At 39.3% G+C, this 17,147-nt stretch overlaps 1 protein-coding gene across 1 annotated transcript; it reads left to right on the plus strand.

Annotated features, from left to right (window-relative positions):
* The first annotated feature begins 40 nt into the window (after positions 1 to 40).
* LOC139478665 (COP9 signalosome complex subunit 5-like) lies at positions 41 to 11,477 on the plus strand. Its single transcript, XM_071261229.1, has 8 exons — positions 41 to 179; positions 4,648 to 4,882; positions 5,454 to 5,582; positions 6,139 to 6,204; positions 8,091 to 8,176; positions 9,016 to 9,127; positions 9,506 to 9,654; positions 10,336 to 11,477. Exons 1-8 carry the CDS (start codon positions 46 to 48, stop codon positions 10,427 to 10,429), a joined length of 1,005 nt encoding a protein of 334 aa, XP_071117330.1. The 5' UTR covers positions 41 to 45; the 3' UTR covers positions 10,430 to 11,477.
* Positions 11,478 to 17,147: the final 5,670 nt, after the last annotated feature.

The raw sequence follows: 17,147 nt of genomic DNA on the forward strand, positions 1-17,147 counted from the left end.
TTTTGACCGAGACTACCACTATTGCTGCTGAGTAGTCGAAGGAAAATGGATTCTAAAAATGCACAGAAAAGTTGGGAACTCAGCAATAGCATCGAAAGTGTTAATAGCACAGATGATATCTACCGTTATGACAACAAACAGCAACAAGATATATTAACAGCAAAACCTTGGGAAAGAGAGTAAGTATGGGCTACGAACAGATACCGTAGATAAGAAAGAATACGCAGTTTTGTAGTCCCTCTAATTTCCCTATATGTTCTGTTTTCGATCACCGGATGGCTATATAATTGTGATGAAACTGGTTATCAGTCGCAGACGTAACGTGTACGCGTGACGGCTCTGCCGTTTCTTGTACGCGTGACGGCTCTGCCGTCTCTTGTACGCGTAACGGGTGCGATCTGCAGTACCCATTGAAGTGCTTGATACTAATTAATTCAATCACCGTGGCTGTGCTGTCACCCGCGACCTCCGCGAAAGTAATTAAAGCGCTATGTAAAATCATCCACTGCCGAGAGGGACCACAACAATCCACCCAAGGTCGTGACTGGCGGGTCTCGTGTGCATCGGGGCATCCGCCTTCCTATTTTCACATACCCTATTTTCGAACAGTTAAAACATGTCAACATGTCATTCTGGACTAGATACACTTGAAAGTGTACACGTCGAAGCTAGCGACTAGTTATCGCCATTTTTTCATGTTATTTCTGGCATATTCCGTGTATACTCTGACCTTGTGGTACCGCAGCATTCATCGTATCGCGGCATTTGTGATTTCCGGTCGCTCACGCGGGACACGCCTTTTAGCGGATGTCTGTTAATGACAATCAGTAACCAGGACGTGCTCGCTCAGTAAACAATTTCAAATTCCTCAGAATGTTCCGTCTGCTGCAAGTTAGGGGTCATTATCGCATTGATACTTACTTCTGGTATCTTTTTATTTTTTTATTATTGCCTTACCCCCATCTGTCAATGGACAGCGATATGACCGGCAGTTTCCCAAATAAACTTTCTCTCTCGACCTGAACTAGCTCATCTACATATTCATGGCGACTAATAAGGTAACGGAAGTTACGTAGCCTGCACATTTTCCCGCGCTGTGGCCAGGATATTTTAGGAGATAATTAGGGCCAAAATGTCATACTTAGCAGTACTTTCTTCACTAGTAGCCAAATCATAAATACATACTTTTGGCATAACAGGAGTGCTTTATATATATTTTTAACATGTTTAACATGTTTCCATTTTTTTACAATTTATTTTCATCCAATTTTATCCCAAAAAATCTTAAAATATCATTTCTGATATTTTATTAGTTTTCAATATTTTGTTCTAACTTTTCAGTTACTTTTCAGGAAATGTGCTTTGAATACGTATTAAGGATAACACATTCAGAATTTGACTTGTGTTGTCTTTGGACAAATCACTGAAGTCTGACATCACCATACTTAGAACACGAATAATCATAAATGTTAGTGTGTGCATTTTGTTCCGTTTAGTGTATATGACAAGTACCGCGAAACCCGAGGCTGCAGGCTACAAAGTTGAATGTACCAATAACTTTAATTTTTGTGAAACTGTGAGCATATGCGCTTTCTTGAATAAGATTCAGTTAATTTCGGTTATAGCGTTACGATGTCTGTCTGTGCTACGATAGGGAACAGTGGAAACTTTCCCGGTGACTTATTGTACCAGCTCTCGCCATCGCCTTACAGCACGTGATCACGCCCACAGTTCCAGTTTACAAATTACATTTTGGGGATATTTCAGTTATCGCGCTCAATATTATTTTAATTCACCAAAATTAATAAGAAATGCTATTATCATGATTATCAATTTGTTCTCTGCAAACTGACAATATTCCCCAAATTCGATCTTGCTTATTATCCCTATGTGTACCTCAAATAGATTTCAGAATTCTATTTTGAGGAAGATAGGAAGCAATAACAGAACTGAAAGGGAATCAGATACTGTCGCGTGAATTAGTCACGTGACACCACAGACGTGTCTTTTCTAAAGTAGTATTGAGCAAGGTGATTATGGCGGGTTTTTAAAAATATTTCCGCACAAGAGTCCTTTTGATCATTGTTTTCGGATAAATATTTCTCTCCTCTTATGAAAACTTAGACTCTCAAAACTAAAATGAGATGCAACCACGTGCGCGCTATAACGTTTGGCGATAATTGTTCCTCGGCAATATAACAAGAAAAACTATCAAAATGTCCGATCACGTGATATACAATATACAGCCTTTTGTGGCAGTGGAGAAACGCTTAGTCATCATGATAAATGCGCCTGATTGCGGTTCCGCTCTATTCTTGCTGCGCCAAACGACACCTATCTGAGCAGCAGCCACATTGACGTGTTTTTGTTGTCGATTAGTGTATACACGATCATTATCACATTATGCGCAGTATCCTATATTTTCTGTTCTGCTTGGCATTGTTTTATATGCAGATATTAAAATATAGGTTATAGTTTACTGTCAGCATAATCAAAGCATGAAAGAACGAGTGGTCATTACAGGTGGAGAGCATGGGGATGATTGATGGAGACATATAGAAACAAGATCTTGGTTCTTTGGTTGTGGACATGAATAAATTTCAAGATGAACTTTCATAAATATTATGTATGCCTAATTATATTTTTATAAGGTAATTACATTATCCGTTTTATTACATGACGAAAATAACCGAGTTCTGATTGCCAAAAAAGTAAAGCTGTGCTATTTTGTGGATGTTTTGTTCATCTTGTTGTTTCTGAATGCATTGGCATCAACACTCGAAAAGGGACGGTCGGGTAGCCCAGTGGTGAAAGCGTTCGTTCGTCAAACTGAAGACCCGGGTTTGAATCCAGACATGCGTACAATGTGTGAAGCCAATTTCTGGTGTACCCCACCAAGATATTGCTGAAAGCAGCGTAAAACCATACTCACTGACTCAGCACACGAGGATGTCTTGATCTTGATCATGTTGATGCAGAGAGGTATCATATTGGAATAATAAATTATATCTGATTTTAATGAGATTATGATTAACTACATACAGTGTACACATCAGGCTGAGCCATTTCCACAAGATCTTATTGCATAGTGGACTAGTTGACACTATAATGCTTCTACCTCATCAGCAACTGCTTTATACATGTTATGTGTTATGTATAATGCTATGGAGTACACATCAGTAGTCAGTAAAAGTACAATTTGGGGCCTTTAGTATGTTTAGTCATGAGTCATATTTTTATCAGCTGTCAGTTAAAAAACACTCAAAATAGAGAAACATGGTATCAAATGGTTTTGCTTTTCTTTCATTTCTGCAACTTGTGTTTTGAAAATAGCAAACATTGACTGGTGTTGTTGTGTTATTAGATTAAGTTATACCGGGGACATGTTTTTTACAAAATTTTAGCATGATTATGATGAACAGTAAAGTGATCAATTACGCAAAGGCACTGGGGGTGTGGAGGAGGGGTCAGGAAAGTATGATTCAGTCCTAAGACCAATCACACTGGCCCACCCACTCCATAATAAATGATCAGCCCCAAGCGCTTTTTCTGGGCATTTTATGCTTATCTTTTAGGATAAGTAAAATGACTCATCTTACGTCCACTAAAGTGTATTTTTAGTTGTTTTGCGCAAAACAGTATACCCCATCAGCATGATCAGGACTCTCTTGTGTATTTCTTTCACTCATTTGTTATGTTTGTAGACTGTGGCAAATAATGGGCTACCGTACAGGGTCCCAAGCATGCCAACTCTGTGGTGTCAATGTGCAAACCTCACTACCCTCCATCTGAAGATTTCTAACCGTTTGTGGATTCAATGTTGTAATCAGTCCCCAAAACTCCACGGTTACTGTAAGAGCTGACTAACAATCATGATCAGGTGTTCACCTGCTAGACCTCTCCTGGCTGGCAACATGTGTCACATGTCACGTCAAAACAGTCATGTTGCATGAACATAAGGCCTTGCTTATTCTCTGAAAACCTGGAATAATTATGAAACTTTAAAGATGATTTCTTGTTTTAAACAAAACACAGTGAGGGTGTTAAGAAATGCAGAAATGGACAGTCTGTACTGATTGTATTTCATATGAAATAGAAATGCCCTTTATCATGATTGATTATGATATACATGTACAATTCAACTGGTTTTAGTGATTGAAACAGACATAAATTTGTTTCCCATGGAACTCAGCAAGCGCAGAGCACACATTATTTGCATCCTTTCTAAATTTCTATGTGTATAGGATGAAATAGGTTTCTTCCGACAAAAAAAGTATGAACAATGAAAGTGCTTGCTATGCAGCCACTTATCTGAAGCCAGGGTCTGGTAAAATTTCTTTATCTCATGAAAATTCATCCAATGTCTATATACTGACACAAGTAAAAATTTAAAATCAGCTAAAAATTGTGCCAAAAGTAGGGTTAGAAACTAACAGTTTTTGTCCTCTAGTCCTTATAATGATAACATATAGCAAAACCCTTAAAATGGGCCAATTTCTACTGGTCCTCAGGATACCTTAACTATTGGGCAGTTTGGTAAGGACTACAGGACTAGTGCCAATTTCTAACGCTGCAAAAGGCATATGGACAAGTAGTAGAAGTAGACATCAATTTGGCACAGCTAAGCAATGAACATTGTTTTTCCAGTCCCCACTATTTCAAGCACATCAAGATCTCTGCTCTGGCACTGCTGAAGATGGTGATGCATGCAAGGTCAGGGGGAAATCTGGAAGTGATGGGGCTGCTCCTAGGGAAAACTGATGGCAACACAATGATTGTCATGGATGGTGTAGCTCTCCCGGTGGAAGGAACTGAGACTAGGGTGAACGCTCAGGCTCAGGCGTATGAATACATGGCTGCTTACACTGAAGCTGCCAAACAGGTACATAAGAGCTAAAACAATTGGGGGTGAAGAAATTCCTATTTCAGTTTGGGGTAGATATGTCAATCTTGGGGTTTGTGTTTTAAAACATTTGTCTTTCTTTCAAAAACAGTAATTAGTGGTAATTTGCAGTATTTCGGTAAAAACATGATTTCAAATAAAGATGAAGACTGGTTTGTCTATAGTGAAGTGCATCACATTGATGCTAGATGCATAAAATACATCCCAGATTTGGATGGGGATGAAAGTTTGATGGTGGAACTTCAGGAAAAAGCGTTAGGGTCATGGGTTCTAAATTAACGGTGATTCAGCATGTTCAGGAAACTGGAACCCACATGTCTTTTGTTTTTGTTTACCTAATGGGTAATGATTGAAAATGCTTATTTTGAGACCCATTCCATGTTTGAGATTGGCCATTAATAAAACTACCCAGAGTATAGAAAAATATATTTTTGTGTTGAAAATCCTTTTCATGTGATATGTTTTATATTTATGGTACCACTGTGCCCTGGGTGTGTTTGGGAGTGTGTAATCTTACTCTTACCATTGTGTCCTTGTACTTTCTTCCCAGGTTGCCAGACTTGAGAATGCCATAGGCTGGTACCACAGTCACCCTGGTTACGGCTGCTGGTTGTCTGGTATTGATGTCAGCACTCAGATGTTGAACCAGCAGTTCCAGGAACCGTTTGTAGCCATTGTGGTCAGTATTGAGGTCAAAATTCTGTGCTCAGAATTACACTGTTATTTCAGAGCAGATGTTTCCTTGAATGAGACTAGCTGTACTTGATGGGAACAATGATCAAGGGAGTGTTGACTGTATTCCATTGTGTAAAAGCTGACCATGCTGACGACTGTCCTATATTGAGAGGACATTTTTGCAACACATGATTTAATTTACGATTGTCATACTTTCAGAAATGTTAACTTTATAAGATATATATAGCATCTTGACATGATACAATACATCATGTACATGTAGATTGTTTTTTCATCATCATGATAATCATGATAATAAAGCAAAGTATATCAATTTGATATAGCAAGTGTCTTGTAACATTTATTATTTTTAACATTTTTATTAAGATATATTTGGAAAATATTTTTAATAGAGTAGAAAGTGATATTTATGCTGGTAACATGTATATTTTGTTTATTACTTTTTTTGAATTTTTAGTAGTTGTGTTTGTTTCGTGGGATGAGATGGATTGTAGCAGTAGTGTTTTATTCCAGCACTTACAGTGATAGTTTTGTTGTAGATCGACCCTGTGAGAACTATATCTGCAGGTAAAGTGAACATAGGTGCATTCAGGACATACCCCAAGGTAAGTGGAGTCTTTATCATTGTTTATACTTCTAAAAATTGTGTGGCTTGTCGGCTGAGGTCAGGGTGGAAAAGAAATAAGTACAATTTTGATGAATGTTATATCATTTCTGTATTATCTCATCTTACTTAGGCAAGGGTGTTAAATCGCTATAAGAGTCCAGTTTCCACCCTTGCCGAACTAGGATGGAATTTCCAGGCTCAATCGTAGCGCGACCCTCCCATGTAACTCCTTTTGACCAATCAGATTCCACCTCTCATGTCACTTGCAAATGCGTCAAACATGATGGCAGACCGGTCATGACGATCTCATCGATAATCAAGATATGTATTGTAATAAAATGGTCTTACCTTGCAAAGTGCATCAAATCACTTGAGTACATTGATTAAAAACAGGAAAAGATTTACAAAATATCTGTGCAAAATATAACATTCTTTGCAAACCCTGCAGTCGACTGAAATGTTGTTTGCGAACTGGAGGTTGATTAGACTATGCTCGTTAGTCAAGCCAAGATGTAACTCCGGAATTCCAGCCTATTTCGTCAAGGGTGGAAACTGGACTTAGTCAGTTAACGCCCCTGCCTCAGGGCGATGATATTATCTCGATGATTAAGATGTCGAAAAAAGTGAGATTGTCCTGGTGTGGAAATAAGAGAATTGTTCATAGACCTCTGGTAACTGTACTTTGTGTTAACTTTCCGGCCTCTGTTGATTCCAGAGTAGTGAAAGAAGACAGAGATCACTGACATCCAAAACATAAATGACAAACAATCATCTCATCACACACAATCATTCCTAAAGAACTATGACAACACACAACACAACCAAACTAACAATCTTTACTTACAAATGTCAACTTCTTCTTCAATATCATGCACAAGCTATCCTGACAACACAAGTAAATGGGAATGAGAGTTATCTCCCTTACATCAGTAGTTTACTGTTATGTAGCTGAAATGATGCCAACAGTTTTAAACAACCTTGATAATATAATGTATATATGGATACTTTTCCACAAGCTTTTCCACCTGGGATTTTCCATTTTGGGATCATCTGTGTCCAAACTATTTTGAAAATTGACTTTCCATTTGCTTTTTTTTATCACTAATTAAGCCATTTCCATCATTTCTCTTGTTTATATTACTGTAACATAGGACGTGATCATGGTGATACCACCTTTAGTTTCAATCATTAACTATCTGCCTATATAACAAGTTTCAGGTCACATTTGATATGGGCCAACACTGACAGTGAGATAGACGATTTAGCACATTATGATGTATTCAGTATAACTTTAGATATACTTGATAGAGAATTATACTTTACTAACCACTTCTTGTTAGGCAGGGTAACACACCAGGCCAGGCAAATCAGGCATTTCCACATCCCAGCTTGTGAGATCACTACGAGATTCACTGCAGTATAAGACCGCCTCCGTGGTCTAGTGGTAGAGCATCTGCCCGGAGAGTGGAAAGTCCAGGGTTTGATCCCCGACCGCGTCATACCAAAAGACGTTAAAAAATGGTACTTGTTGTTACCCTGTCTGGCGCTCAGCATTAAGGGGCTAAAACAAGGACTGGTCGGCTCGGAGTCAGTATACTGTGTCTGAGTGGGGTATTGCATGGTATCTCAGTGAGCTAGCACTATAAATCGGCATCAGTCCGGACTAGTACAAGCAGCCACACAAACACACACAAGTACATGCACGTCTTGGACGCGACGTTAAACCCCATTTCACCTCACCTCACTGTGGTATATTGATGACATAATAATGATCAGGTCGGGGTAATCTATGGTGGAGTATGTGAGATGTGATGAATGGAGCAACCATGACATGATTAGAGGATTTTGTTCTCACATAGCAATACACTGAACTCATTTCTGCAGGGTTACAAACCTCCGGATGAGACCCCTTCTGAGTACCAGACCATCCCACTCAACAAGATTGAAGACTTTGGTGTGCATTGTAAACAGTAAGTGTTCATCGGTTACTACGCTCTTAACAATAATAGTAACTTGAGAATAAGAGTTTGTCGAAGACAATGTTGGATAAACATCCGTCATTCAAGCTCCTCACAGCGATAGCCCGTTCGTGGAGCTCTCTATACTATCGCTGCCACCAGTCAAAACTCCCCACTGTGATAGGTGGCCACAACCATGATTGGAGTTGAACTCACAACCGAATGACCGTTATGTTTACAAACAAGTGATGACTGTCGTGATGCCGAATACACTTACCCCTGCTAAATTAATTCCTTGTTTGTCAATTTGAATTTCTATTTCATTAAAACTTGTAAAACGCATGTAATTGATATAGTAAGAATGTAAGGGAGTAAGTTGGTTGATTTTCCGTTAGTCTGCAATCTCGAACTAATCTGATTATAGAGACAACAAAATAAATTAATCTGGAAAACATGGACCACCGTCTACTTTTTCAAAATGAACTATGATGGCATTCCCAAAGAAATAAACAAAAGTATGAACGTTACTGCATTTTTGGTAAGAGGCCATATTTCAAGATTCTTGTAATGGCAGCGCCCACACTGGTGGCAGCGATGTTACCGAGAGAGTAACGAAGGTGTCACACGCTGGGAAGGAGCGTGGGTATTTTCAGTCAAGGGGAGATAATTTCAAAGAATTTAGGATTATCTCCCCTGACTTGATCACATGTACACATTCATATCTGTTGAATAGATGTCTACATTTTTCTGTAACATCATACGTGTTGTGTTTCATTAAGAAGAATTGGGTAAACATATCATTACCCTGATTGTCATTGTCAAGTAACAAAATTCCAACGTCATCTTTTCAGCTACTATTCGCTTGAGATCTCCTACTTCAAATCAGCTTTAGATCGACGACTATTAGAGTCACTGTGGAACAAATACTGGGTCAACACACTCAGCTCCTCCAGTCTTCTCACAGTAAGTTTAATCTAAGGGGACCTGAGGGTGAATTGGTTCACAGTAATGTCATAAGCTGGGACTGAAATGGGGATCGGTTGATCAAAATGGTTGAGAACTGATAGAACTTGGATTTTTCAGGTTCCTGGCAGTAGTGTTTAAGTGATTCGTACCAATCACTTATTGCGGGCCATTGTCATACATCTTGAACATGATTTTAGAGTGAGATTTTAATTTTAAGGGGTTCATTCAAATTTATGAGGTTGTACTTGTCCAATATCAAGGCTATATTTTAATTGTTCTTTGGTACATTTTGATTCAACAGATTTTTGCCATTCTTTGCAGCCAAACTCAAATAATGTCATTTCCTCTTGTAAAGCCATGCTCTCATGTTGTCAGAATGCGGACTACATGACTGGTCAGATCTACGACCTGTCGGACAAGCTGGAGCAGTCCGAGGCGCAGCTGGGGAGGGGTGGCTTCATGCTAGGGATGGACACACATGAGAAGAAGTCCGAGGACAAGCTACTCAAGGCCACCAAAGATGGGTGAGTGTTGTGGGGGAGACAATGGGAGCAGCGTAAGGCCATAAATAAATGTTACATTGTGATCCCCACCCGCCTCACCAGGCCTTACATATGTTGTCCCACAGCATCTTCAATGCCATGTGTGTTGTCTTGTCTTTCATGACTTACTTTACTTTACGACTTGTATTGGCTATTTTACATCAGCGCTTGGTATTTTATCCCGAAATTCAGCCTTTGAGACATTTACTTTTGGGAATGTCTATGTTTTGTAAGTACTTGAAATAAAACATACAATTCTAGGGGTCCTTGCCTCATGTTAACTATTGAATGTTTTAGGGTCCCGAGATTCAAATACTAGGAGCCAAGCCCAAGGACCCTTTATTTCGAACACTGTATAATTAAAGGGAGACTACAATTCACAATCAGACTGTGTACCATGATATGTTAATCTGAAATCATTATTTCCAACGGCTTTATTGGGAATGGTACAAACCATTTGAATGGAGTAGTAGTTGGCTTTAGTGGGTCTTAGTACCTGTGACATTTGTTAGAGAGTGTTAAGTGGTTAACGTGGTTAAAACATAATTATCCACTAAAAAGGCTTTGTGTTATGGTTCCCAGAGTTGACTGAGCAGAGTGTTTCCATGGTAATATTTTAGTGGTATACGTCTGTGTCACGGGAGGTTTCTCTTACTGTTTCAGGTGCAAGACCACCATTGAGGCTATTCACGGCCTCATGTCGCAGGTTATCAAAGACCGACTGTTCAACCAAGTCCATTTACCCACCCCTCAATAAAGTAGCAGAGTCCTCGCAACAGATGTATATAACTTATGTGTCTCCTTGCTTAGGGGACACTGCATACCACGTCATTGTATTGTTTGCCAATCACCAGTGTTTATGAACATGAACTTGCTACAAATTACAGGAATAGAACAACTGTTGAAGATCATATATGCACATGGAACGAAATAGGGGTGGCATATCGTTTTGTTTGATGAATGATCCTCTATATTCTCAGGCCAGACACTTGATGACATTGTAGTGGTACAAAAGATACGAATAACTCTGGATTGGTGCATATGAAACAATTATAAGCTTTCGTATGCTGTATTTCGGTATGTTCCTGTTTTTTTTATTTTCATCAGTAGCGATACTCAAGCTTGGGGAGATTCTTGTATGTTTCAGTGGGTAAAGAAGAAAGTTTATGTCTTAACAATCTTCATTTTGTATGTATTTGAGTAGAACTCGAAATGTCCATGGGTCAATCTTAACACCCCAGTGTTAGGACAGATATCAGTATGAGGGTTGAAAGTTTACAAGTACTTTTTTGGATCAACCATGAGTTCCTGTAAAGACTGACCTCAGTTTCCGATCAGTCAAGTGTTCAGTTCTTGTTTGTCTTCTCTCCTTTCAGTCCAGTGTTTCAGTTCTCGCTTGTCTTTTCTCCTTTCAGTCCAGGGTTTCAGTTCTCGCTTGTCCTCTTTGGTCACATTCTTCCTTAATAATTTGTCATTCTAAGTAACTATGTTGACTACTGATAATTGTTATTTAAATGTTGTGGCTTAAGATACAATTCTGAATTCATATCACTTAATGGTAAGAGTGTCGCTGTAAAATCTGGTGAATATAAATGACGTTCTTAATTTTTAGCTACATCATTACAGAGTAATGGAACAAATCCTGACCTCACTTCAATGCGAGTAGTTCTGTATTTGTTCTGTCTCACCACAGGAAAACAGATCCTTTTGTTGTGGAAAAGTGCTATTGTTCCAAGTTTCTAATCTTAAAAGTGTATTTGTACAGAAAATGGTGTCAAATGTTGACAATAAATATCAAACTGTGATGTGTTGTGTGTGATGTATTTGTGTATTAGGGCTGTGATGGGTACTTGTGTACTCGGAACATGGGTGGGGTTTGATGGACTCCAATCTCATTTAAAATCAGATCTTAGTTCTTGCTATCACAAAACAAAGATCTGAGGACCTCCCATTGCGGGTTGCATCAGAACGACCTTTCATCTGACCAATCAAAGCGTCGCTTACCAGATCATGAAAGTGACAGTTGGAATGTGTTTTCTAGTCATGCAACCTCGAAAATGTTAACACGGGGTATTCCGAAGGACTACTTAATGGATTGAGTTGTCCGGCCTGGTGACTTGGTTAACTGCATGTCATCATATCCAAACACTTGGAACATGGATCATAATGTCAATCACTGGATTGTATGGTCCAGACTCAAATATTTACAAGCTGGAAGAGTTCAGTGTTAAACAACAAACAAACATGTGTGGTAGGGAATAAAGCAATTGTCATTTTTACCCCCTGATCAGTACTACAGGGTCTTCATTCATAAGTCCTGTGTGCAGTAATGTTCATGAGTGAGTGAGTGAGTTGGGTTTCATGCTGCTTGTGACAGTATGTTTTACGTCACAATGTGTCAAGTTAATGAGGGAGAAAAGTCCAAAGTGATGCAGACTGGCTAGGTTTTCCAGTTGGTGCAACACATGAGCATACCATGGTCACAGGCACTACCTACTGCCAGGATGTACTTTTCAAATTCAAGAGGCACTTCATTTATGATCTTCTCTTTAGATCCTGGCAGATGGTTGTAGTGCCTTAGACCTCTTGGCCAGCCACTTGAGTAAACAAATTTGGTTTGACGCTGCTGTAAACTGATAAACCCATCTTCCTGAGGCAAGGGAATTAACTGACTATAAAAGTCCAGTTTTCACCCTTGCCGAACTAGGATGAAAATCCCAGGCTCGATTGTAGCCCCACCAGTTTCTAATATGAGTTATGTCCGTTCTATTGACCAATCAGATTCAACCTCTCATATAACTTGCATTTACTTCAAACAAATGGCGGTGTCCAGTCAAGACGATCTCATTGATAATCAAGATCTATGTTGTAATAAAAAAGGCCTTACCTTGCAAAGTGCATCAAATCACATGAGCACCTTGAACAAAAACATAGGAGGATTTGGAAAATATCTGCTGATGCCCAGTTGGCGGTACACATGGTTTGCAAAACCTCAAGTCGACCGAAATCTGCACGTTGAAATCCGGATGTCTAGTTGGTTTAGCGATTTTGATTGGACTATGCATAGACTCATTAGTCCAGCGCAGTTTGGCAAGGGTAGAAACTGGACCTTTATAGTCAGTTAACTGGGGAAGATGCTATGAACAGTATTGTTTAATATCACAGCGTGTCAGCTTGATGTGGAGGAAAACCTGAAGAATTGCAGGTAGAAGACATTTTCTATTTTGGAGAAACCCAGGAGCACAAGTAAAGTGCTGATAATCCTTGAAACATAATCCAGGTGAACCGTTATTTGAACCCATGATCACAGGTTTCTGGCACGAATAAGGGACACAACTCTTTGCTGCAAATTGTGTCCCATTAAGAGAAAACTGGGCCCCCCAGAGTGAGTTCAGATAGTAATTCATTAAGGAGATGAACACTGTTTTCTTTGTAAGGCTATGCTACCTGTAGATTTGATGGAAGCTGAATTGAAATTGAAACCAAACATGCAGCTTGCGATTTCAACTGTTATGTTTGTGATGTCAAATCTACAGGTAACATATCTCTACACTGAAAAATGTTTACCTCCATTCTACCATGGCAAGATATCAGGTGAACTCTTAGAGTGAGTGAGTTGGGTTTACCGCTGCTTTTAACAGTATTCCAGTTATAATGCGGGAGGAAAGTCCGAAGTGATGCAGGTCTCAGATGTTTACCACTTCGGTGAAACCCACGAGCATGGATATGGTGCTGACAAACCTAGAAACATAATGGGGGCGAACCGGGATTCGAACCCACAATCATAGGTTTCTGGCGTGCCCAAGGGACGCAACTCTGCACAGCGAATCGGGGTGCCTTAGATGACTGGGCCACCCGTGCCCCCTGAACTCTTAGATGTCGGTGGAAATAAAAGTGGTATGGATTTAGTATAATGGTTATAGTCTCAAAGAAATCACAAACTCAGTGGACTGTTTGGTGATTAAATAAAACGTTTATTTCACTGCAAGTGTTTGCATGACATGGCTTTGGTGTGAGTGTTGTAAATAAAGTTGAAAATATTCTCTGTACACATCAGTATCACAAATGTATTGAAAATAATTCAAAACAGACAACATAAAATAATATATTGGTTTGAACACAATACGTCTGTTGAAATGTGTTTTAAAGCATATTGAACAGTGACACTTAACTGATCATGTAACACAGAAGACAAAGTGTTTTGTAGGCGTATCATACTCTATTACTATTAGTGTACATATAAAACATGCAAACGGGTAAACAATATTTAAGAATTGACTGTCACTTTGTGTGAGTTCATTGGAGCAAGCTCGGAGGTTCACACAGTTTAACCAGTGCTTTTAAAATCATTCACACTTCAATGAACCCATCCAAACTGACGTTCAATTCTTATATGAACAACAATTTCCTGTCATGTGACCAACCTCTCGTCCAATTGAAAAGCTGTATATGATGTAAACTTCAAATTAAAAAATCATAAAAGTATGAAACATTAGCTTTATCGTTCAGAAATTCTGTTAAAATGTCATGTAACTGAAGTCAATGAGTTGGGTTTTATGCCTCTTTGAACAGTATTGCAGAAATATCATGGTGTGTCAGCTTGATGTGGGAGGAAAGCACAAGTGATGCAGGTCTTAGACGTTTACATATTTGGTGAGACCCAGGGCATGGGTATAGTGATGAGAAACAAAGGTGCAGATAGGGACTTGAATCCACAATTAGGTTCCTGGCGTGTCCAAGGGACGCAACTCGGCACAGCAAATAACGGTGCCTTAGACAACTGGGCCCCCTGAAAACAATGTATGAATCAACAGGTATCAAAGGGCAGGTAATTTAATATACCATATTTGACGTAATAAGTGCCCAGCTCTAATAAGCGCCCACGGCAATATTTGCTAATACATGTACATTGGCTAGTGAACAATCCCAATTAGCACCCCTTCCGATTGATCAATGTATAAAAGACTTATTTATTCGTGTATAATACGTGTTATATGCATCCTAAATTGTGGGAAATTAAATTCTGGAAACATATATCTGTTGTATATAAACATTTCAGGCTGTCAGTATAAACCACAAAATTTACAATCTTTCAACTCTGTTGTTTTTCACCAAAAAAATATTCTAATAAGAGCCCCCTATTTCTAAATTCCAGAACACCCTGGGCGCTTATTATGTCGAATATGGTACACAAAAATGGGGGTTGTGTGTGTGTCAGTCCTAAGAAAAATCATATATTCATGCTGCATTTGCATTTGATCGTTGTAGTCAGTATTTTCTTAATACACATGTAAAATTTGCATTGCATAAATTGGGTCTGTAAACTGACAATTTGTTACAGATAAACAGTTAAAACAATAGACTGATGTCATAGCTGTATTTTAAGATGATAACAATGAATCACATGATTGTCATCCTCAGAGGTCATTTGGAAGCTGCCAGTGAAGTAGAAGTGATGCACCCTGTGAAGTATCCAGTATTTCTGTCTTATTGCCTGCATTGGTGAGTGAGTGAGTCAGTTTGGTTTTACGCCGCTTTTGGCAATATTCCAGCAATATCACGGCGGGGGACACCAGAAATGGGCTTCACACATTGTACCCATGTCAGGATTCGAACTCAGGTCTTCGGCGTGACGAGCGAACGCTTTAACCACTAGGCTACCCGACCGCCCCCGATGACATTGGTCTGATACCAGTTGTAATAGAGTCTGAGATGGGTTTAATGCCCTTTTGAACTGCATTTCAGGACTATCACAGCATGTCAGCTTCTTGTGAGAAGGAAGCATGACGTTTACCACACTTTGATGTAACCCATAAGCACGCGTATGGTACTGACTACGGATGGGACAAGTCCAAATTTACTACCCGGGTATCTGACCCCCTATTACCCAACCCTACCTGGGTACACACTGCAGCCTCAAGAGTTGGGAACAAAATGTCCGATTGGGAATTGTTTTATGCAGCCACAGCAAGAAGCATGAAATACTCACATCCCCCGCCAATATTACATGTCGGGTGTGTGTAATGCATTAGCTCCTGAGAACTATGTTCACTGGGCCTTTTTGTAAAGAAATATAGTACGTTTTTCAAGATCTATGTGCCAACTTTGGTGAAGAAATATGGTACGGTTTTCAAGATCTGCTCCGGAAACGAAATGTGACGGATGGACGGACGGCACCGATTCCTATATCCCCCTTCCACTTCGTGGTGGGGGATAAAAACTATTTAGATACATGTACAAAACGATCAGATCATGCGTACACCGAAGTTGACTGAAGGTTTATCTTTACTCAAACAAATACAAGTCAAAAGGAATGTGTGCATCGCCAGAAATAAATGTGAACATTAGCGACTTGTAGTAACCACTGAGCTATAGTGAGTTTTTGTTATTAAACAATATATCATATGACTAACCATGGGTCCGGGTACTCCTCTGGGTACCCAGGTCCTACTCAGGACCCACCTGACCCGGGCACCCGAGTTACCCGTCCCAGCCCTAGTACTGACTAACCTAGAAACATGATTGGGCAAATCTTGGATTCATGATGACCTGCCCCTGCAGACTGATCCACACATGCCTTTATGTCCTCATATGTGCAGATGGTACTCAACAATAATTTAAACATATAAGTCATAAAATTCTTTAAAATGGCATTCAATTAAATAATAATAAGAGGAAGAAGAGGAAAACGTTTTGAGCAAAAACACACTCATTCAACTGAACAGTATGTAAATATACATAATATGACACATTCCTGACATTTTCTCGCTAAAAAGTAACTTTCAAGTAAGACATAAGGTAAAAACAGAAAAAAAGATAAAAATGTAATTACACTGGTGGGAAATATCTCAGTATCTCTCCGATTTCATTTAACTTAAAAGTAAAACAACACTTCCAATAGAATTTATGCTTTAACATTCATAGGTATAATTTTGCAATTAAACTTGCTAAAACTCATTTGTAGTTGTGTCTAAAGAGTCAGTATATTCATAACAGCAGCGTGATTCTTGAGTGTTCCTGGGGCTTCGGTCCTGCCCCACACTGAATCACATGTAGCACAAGTGGTGTCTCCTTGGGCAAGTGACTTTGTTTGAAAACATGCCTCTGTTCACCCAGCAGTGAATGGGTACCCAGTAGGATGAGCTGGTAATATGAATGTTAACCTTCTAGCGCCTCACAGACAGCTTGGCTTGTATACTGCCCATGGAGGTAGGAATGAAATCGAGGGCACACTGATTCATGGTTAATAGGAAATAGTTACTAATAATTTAGCGCTTTCAGCATTCCCCATTGTGGTGGAAATATAGCACAGTATAAATGGCATCATCATCATCATCATCATCATCATATCTCAACTGCATATGTCTGTTTTGTTTTGAACTCTATTAATGCCATCCATTCAATACACTACTGATGAAAATACTTCAGAATTACGTTACTTTGTCTACATGTCTAATCCAAGATTAATATAATGC

Source organism: Haliotis cracherodii, unplaced genomic scaffold, assembly GCF_022045235.1.
Source record: "Haliotis cracherodii isolate W230 unplaced genomic scaffold, xgHalCrac1.p SCAF_4, whole genome shotgun sequence".
In the NCBI taxonomy this organism is placed as follows: domain Eukaryota; kingdom Metazoa; phylum Mollusca; class Gastropoda; order Lepetellida; family Haliotidae; genus Haliotis; species Haliotis cracherodii.

Excerpts from the sequence above, each read along its gene's own strand:
- LOC139478665 (XM_071261229.1), top strand. The coding sequence starts at position 46 with ATGGATTCTAAAAATGCACAGAAAAGTTGGGAACTCAGCAATAGCATC. Across the intron at positions 9,128-9,505 it reads GCTCCTCCAGTCTTCTCACA|AATGCGGACTACATGACTGG; the intron begins GTAAGTTTAATC and ends TCATGTTGTCAG. Across the intron at positions 9,655-10,335 it reads CTCAAGGCCACCAAAGATGG|GTGCAAGACCACCATTGAGG; the intron begins GTGAGTGTTGTG and ends TTACTGTTTCAG.